Here is a 6,292-nt window from a genome sequence, read left to right as displayed (position 1 = left end):
CATGGACGTTTTATGGCAGATAACCCTGAATTCCTAGATTCCAATCTCAGCTTGGCCTCTGTTTGACCCTAGGCGGCCTTCACTTCCCTGAGCCTCTCTGGCTTTAAATCTGTAAAATGGTGATAATGATCCCCCTACCTGGCTTATCATGGAGATTGCCTGTGACCATGCATGGTAGAGGGTGACATGATGCCTGGCACATAGTAAGAGGTCCCTGAATGTTGTGTTGTTATTACTATTAACTCAATGCATATTACTCATTCTTAACCTTTGCCGGTCCCTGTGCCATGTCCCCAGGAATATGAAGATGACTCAGACAGGGTCCCTGCCCCAACAACCGCCCAGGAGGGGACTTTTTGAAATACCTGGGAGAGAATTCTGGTGAAGCCCCGCTTAAGGTGAAAAACAAACCCAACACAAAACCCCACAGCAGCCACCTTTTAGGTTGAGTTGTTGATTTTTATCCACCAGATTCCCAATGCCTCTGATCTAGTAAAGCAGAAAAGGCACTTGTGGAAGATGGTGTCATTGTTTACAAACCACTGTTAAGGGCGACGATGGAGAAATGGCAAATAGCCAGCAGCTAACCGGTTCCAGTACTTCCCAAGGGCTTGGAGCCCCAGACCCAGGAGCCACGTGCCACCACCGGGGTTCCCCGCTCGAGCTGCCTCTTTGATAGACACACAGGCCAGGACAGTGGCGAAGGGTGGCATTAAGGCTCCAGCCTTCCTCATCCGACCTGCCGTGTGACCGGGGAAGTCACCTCCTCTCTCTGAGGGCCTCTGGGGCTTTTTCTATCTGTTTTCTCCATCGGCCATTCCTGGGGTTCAGCCAGACACAGAGTCTCAGCCCTGTAGATTCCTGCAGGCTGGGCAGGGAAGGGCTTTCCACCCCGAGAAGAGCACGTGAAGGGTGGGTTAGAAGCACTGGGCTTATCTGCAGGCCTCCAGAAGAGGTGATGGGCTTGCTCTGGGCTCGAGGCCAGGGGAACTGTGCTTTCTTCCTGGGAAGATCCAGCGTGCTGGGGAGAGAGCTTTGTTTCCCGACTTCCCGGGGTCTGTGTCTCCCTCCTCACTCCGAGATTCTCCCGGCTGTGCTTTTAATTGAACCCAAATTGTATCAGGCCACCAAAAAGGCAGTGTGAGGCCACAGGCCCCTGTAGTTGGGGTGGTCCCCAGGGGAGGGTGGGGTCAGGCGTTGGCCCATACACGCCTGTTTGAGACACTGTGAAGACAGGCAGATGCAGGCACATCTGGAAATACGCAACTGGACACCCAAGAATCTGCAGAATCCCCCAAGGCCCTGTGTTTTATGGGGAGGCTTCTGGCGGGTGTTTTCCTCACGCAAAGGGAAGTGAGGGGGCCCTGCCTTTCAGGCTTCTTTCTTTGAGAGATACAGCGCCCCAACCCGTACCGTCGCCTGGATTTCCTAGGCCTTTCCCAATGTACTTCGAGGACCCTTGGGTATAGCTGGGTAGCTCTGTGCAGTTAGATGGCTGGGCATACTGGTGGGGGGTGGGGGTTTGGTCTGTGTTGATGAGTTTCTGTGCTCATCTTCATGAGTGTGCACAGGCTCGTGTGCAAAGGTATGGATGCGTGTGTGTATCTGTGCTTCAGGAAAAATGAAAGTAAACCCTTATTCTGTCTCTCGGGTATTCTTTTTCATACCAAGCTCAGTTCCAGCTGTGTAACCCACCCCACCTCCCTCATAAACGATGCTGGGACGTGGCCAGTTGAGAGAGGGAATCTGCAGGTCACAGCCTCCTTGGCCTCACTTTACTCTGGCAGCTGTCCCTACTCTGCCCACCCGTCCCTAAGACCTGACACCCAGTGGTCCAGGACACCGGTGGCTTCAGCTGATGGTGCTGGGGAGTAGGATCCATGTCTGCTTCTCTTAGTAACTCCTTATCGACTGACTTCTGTCTCCTTTACACCATTCTAGTATTTCCCAGACTTAGTGTCCATGAAGCGCTTCAAAAATTGTACCAACAAGAATTCGTGGCATCTATTGCGTGCCTAAAGGCGACTGCTGAAAAAAAACGAACCTCTCAAAATTGTGAAAAACAATCAGGATTGAGTTTGCACCAGCCTCCCAGAACAGCGCTGTCCAAAAGAAATGCAACATGGCCACATACGTAATTTTACATTTAAAAATTTCTAGCAGCGACGTTAAAAAAGCAAAAAGAACCTGGTAATATTAATTTTAAGAAAATATTTTGTCAAGCTCAGTATATCCAAAAGGTTATCATTTCAACATGTAACCTGCATAAAGATTATTATTGAGATAGTCTACCTTCTTTTTTTCGTACTAAACCTTCAAATTGGTTGTGTGTTTTCACCTACAGACTAGCCACATTCGGGCTAGTCACATGTCAGGTGTTTAATAGCCACATGTGGCCAGTGGCTATGATATTGGAGGGGGTCGCTCAGCTCCAGAACCTTCTGACAGACAGTCCTAGCCCATGAGAGACAAGGAAATTTTTATTTTATTAAGAGAAAAATATTGTCAGCCCTAATTTTCCTCCCGACCCCCACCCCCCTCCCATCCCTCACCCCCCTACCGCCCCGCAAAACATTCCGTCTCACCCCACACAGGTCTGGTTTCAGAACGCCCGGGCCAAGTTCAGGCGCAACCTCTTACGGCAGGAAAACACGGGCGTGGACAAGGCCACGGAGGCGGCGCTGCAGACGGGGACGCCGTCCGGGCCAGCCTCGGAGCTCTCCAACGCCTCGCTCAGCCCCTCCAGCACGCCCACCACCCTCACGGACTTGACTAGCCCCACGCTGCCAACTGTGACGTCCGTCTTAACTTCTGTGCCTGGCAACCTGGAGGGCCACGAGCCTCACAGCCCCTCACAAACGACTCTCACCAACCTTTTCTAATGACTTGCGCCCCCCTCCCCCCCTGCCCCTGACCCCACAATTTCTTTAAAAAAGAAATTATCTTTAGTTGAATTCCAAGTGTATTTTAAAATAGAGGCTTTGAGCAACTAACTAACCACATTTTAGGATCTCGCCTGGAAACAGAGGAAAAAGAGAACTGCGTGTCCGGCTCACGAAGCGGTGTGGACCGAGGAATTACTTGGAAGATCTATCGCAACACAACATTTGTGTCACTGTACAGTTTTGTGGACTGAGCGAGGAGAAACAACGAATAATTTAAGTTGGCTAGAGCTTCTGTATTTTCAAAGACTGCCACGTGCCTTAGGAACACTGTTTTATCTCCATGCTTTGGATGACCTGTTCATTTTTCTCTCCCTCTTTTTCTCTCTGTATATTTATGACCAGAGCAAAAATGTAAAAAAAAAAAAAAAAAAAAAAAAAAGTTTGTTACTTTGAATAGTCCTAAAAAGAAAAAAAAAAAAAAAAAAGGAAAAAAATCAAACCCCTTCCAATGGTCGCTTTGTTGTTTTAGAATTTTAAGGTGGAAGTCTGTTCGAATATCAGAATTTGTAAAATCTAACCAGTAATAAAACCACTTATTGAAACTAGTCGGTGCCGCTGCTGTCTAGTGGGCTGTGAGATTCATAGGACTTAAGAGTTTTACTGAAATCTACAGATAAATTCCAGGGTCTTCCTTATGTGTCTATACTATTTATTTATAATACTTTATAAATATTTATTTATAAAATTCATGGGACCCTTTTTCTGTGCCAGGCTTTTGGGACAAGTTGGTACAAGGAATTTGGAGTGGAGGCAGAGACAGACAAGAGATAATCTTAAGACAGCGTCATATGTGCTTAAAGCCTGGACTGACTCACTTTTTGAAATGTTACACACACACACACACACACACACACACACACACACACACACACACCACTGTTGTTGCTAGTTAATCCCTGGCAAATAGTAAGAGATCAATAAATTTTTTGGAAACTTTGAAATTGATGTATAATGTGCATAAAGTGCACATGTCTGAAATGAACAGCTTGATTACTATTTTCTAGATGAACACACCCACGTAACCCCCAACCAAGTGAAGATATGTCATTATAGCACCCAGAGGGCTCCCTTGGGCCCCCTCTCAGGTAACCCCTCCCAAGGTAGTACCTAACCTGACTTCTAACACCATGGGTTAATTTTATCTGTTTTTGACCAATACATTTTTGCTGAATGAATTCAGAACTGCCCAAGGTTGGCCAACCTGCCTGGGGTCAGGCACGATTTGAATGAGGTCTGTCTGCCTCCAGACTCCAAGCGCTCCGCCTCAAGCAGACATATACGTGTCACACATATATAGTCACACGTCCCAGCACGGGGGTTAAGAGCCTCAACTTTTCTACCTGTCAAATCAGGTGCTAGAATCTGTACCTCGTCGATGACCGTGCGAGAGAAGGCGAGCAGAGAGCCTGGCCTGCGGATAGCCGCACGGATAGGCCACAATGCCAGGTCCTCCCAGGGACTCACCTGTGTGCCCGGACACACGTGCACTCTGAGGCACTCATGTGTGGGGAGACCACAGACCGAGATGCTCACACCCAGACAGCCCCATGCAAAGACACACACATGCAAATTCTCACAGACAGACATAAACAGGCCCAGACGCTCACAAATATATCTAGACAGACACTCGGACCGCCCCGCCCAGGGAGTCCCGTGCACAAACCCAGATGCCAACGTTTGCAGGCGCTCAGACACCCCCGCACAGCCTGCCTGTGCCCCTTGCTCAGGCCTGGACAGAGCCAAACCCGATCCCTATCTCATCTGTCAGCAATGCCACTCAGACGGAGCAGGCCCTGGAATGAGGCCCGGGGGTCCCCCCTGCCCCCCAGCGCCTACATGGGAGCAAGTTTAGAAGCAGAGCCTGCTGTTGGGCCAGGGAGGGGGCACTAGATGGAGGCACTGTGGAGGAGGCATTGCCCTTCACCCAGCCAGAGGCTTTGAGACAGGCACACGAGACCGAGAGACTCAGAGAGAGTGACAGAGACAGGGAGATGCGGGAGAGGCAGAGAGAGAGCGGCAGAGTCTGGGAGAAAGAGCAGAGCACTGAGACAGAAAGGGACGGTGACAAAGATACACGCAGACTGAGGGAGACAACAGCGGTGACACAGACATAGGGCAGAGAAAGGCAAAAGACAGCAGACGGAAATGGAAAGAGACGAGAACAGCGACAGGAGGGAAGAGGCAGAGGGACGAGGAGAAAGGGCTAAGGACAGAGATTAAGAGACAGTGTCAAAGACCCGGGAGGAGAAATGATGAAACAGAGAGAGACTGAGATGAAGAAGAGAAGACTTAGAGATGAAGGGACATCCTGGGACTGATGCAGAGACGGAGAGAGACCAAGACAGAGGCTGGTAAAGAGTCACTCCCAGGGAAAAGGTGAAACCAAATGACAAACAGAAATAGGAGACCCAGACTGACGACGAGACAGGCAGAGGAAAGCAGGCAGTCGGTGGCCAAAAGGCTGAGGCTGCCAGCCCGGCTCTGTCCACTGGCGATGGGAGGGAGTCACTGTTGCCACCTGTCGCTCTGGAGCACAGTCCCCACCTCCCTGAACACTGGCCACAGAGGGGACCGAGGGGACATCACTGAGACCCCTTGGGCTCCAACATGCTGTGGATATTGGGAGCCTCTTGGTTCTTGGGACTCACATCTAGGCCTGGCATTAGGTCTTGCATGTGACCTTCTTCTGTCCTGTGTGACCCTACCGAGTCTCCTTTTCCCCAGAGTGCAGAGATCTGGAGCAGATGGAAGAGACCTTCCACAGTCTTCTCTGCCTCGAAAGAATTTTAGTAAGCTACTTAGCCACCCTGAACTTCAGTATCTCAATCTGTAAAATGGAGCCTGTGGCATCCGCCTTGCAGGGGCATCGTTAGGATTCCACGAGAGAACAGGTACGTGCTACACTCGTGGTTTGAGTGAATACGAGGGCGGCTGCAGAGGCGTGCGGAATGGTCTTGGGAAGTTGGGAGAGCCTCCAGGCTGGAAGCGATCATTGTGGTACGATCGTGAATGAACCACAGGTGCCCGTGTGGAGAAGGGAGCAGGGCAAGCCGTCTGGCGCGGGAAACAGCCAGGCCACAGGCAAGGAGGTAGAGAGCATGTTTGGGAGGGAAGAGTAGTTTAACGGCTAGGGGTGCCCCTGGATGGTGAGTGAGGCTCAGCTCACGGATGGCCTTGACTATCAACTAGAACGTGGTGCTGGGGGCCTTGGGAAGCTGTCTCTGCCTCCCCTGTTCTTTCCGAGGCTGCAGGCTCCCTTCTCCACCATGTCCTCAGCTTCCTGGTTTGCTGCTGTGGCCTGTGTGTTCTGCTTGCAAGAGTGGTCACCTCTAGGCTTTATCTGCCAG

At 50.6% G+C, this 6,292-nt stretch overlaps 1 protein-coding gene across 3 annotated transcripts in view; it reads left to right on the top strand.

The window, feature by feature from the left end:
• LHX2 (LIM homeobox 2) overlaps positions 1-3,324 on the top strand; it is a 19,570-nt gene extending 16,246 nt beyond the window's left edge. For 2 of the 3 annotated variants that reach the window (XM_011364308.2, XM_011364310.2), the window contains exon 5: positions 2,595-3,324. In XM_011364308.2, coding sequence (XP_011362610.1) covers positions 2,595-2,882 — 288 coding nt within the window. In that variant the 3' untranslated portion in view covers positions 2,883-3,324. The remainder of the gene's footprint in view (positions 1-2,594) is intronic. The other variant, XM_011364309.2, reaches the window with a different exon arrangement.
• Positions 3,325-6,292: the final 2,968 nt, after the last annotated feature.

Source organism: Pteropus vampyrus, unplaced genomic scaffold (genome assembly GCF_000151845.1).
Source record: "Pteropus vampyrus isolate Shadow unplaced genomic scaffold, Pvam_2.0 Scaffold95, whole genome shotgun sequence".
Lineage (NCBI taxonomy): Eukaryota > Metazoa > Chordata > Mammalia > Chiroptera > Pteropodidae > Pteropus > Pteropus vampyrus.
This window is presented reverse-complemented; position numbering and strand designations above follow the sequence as displayed.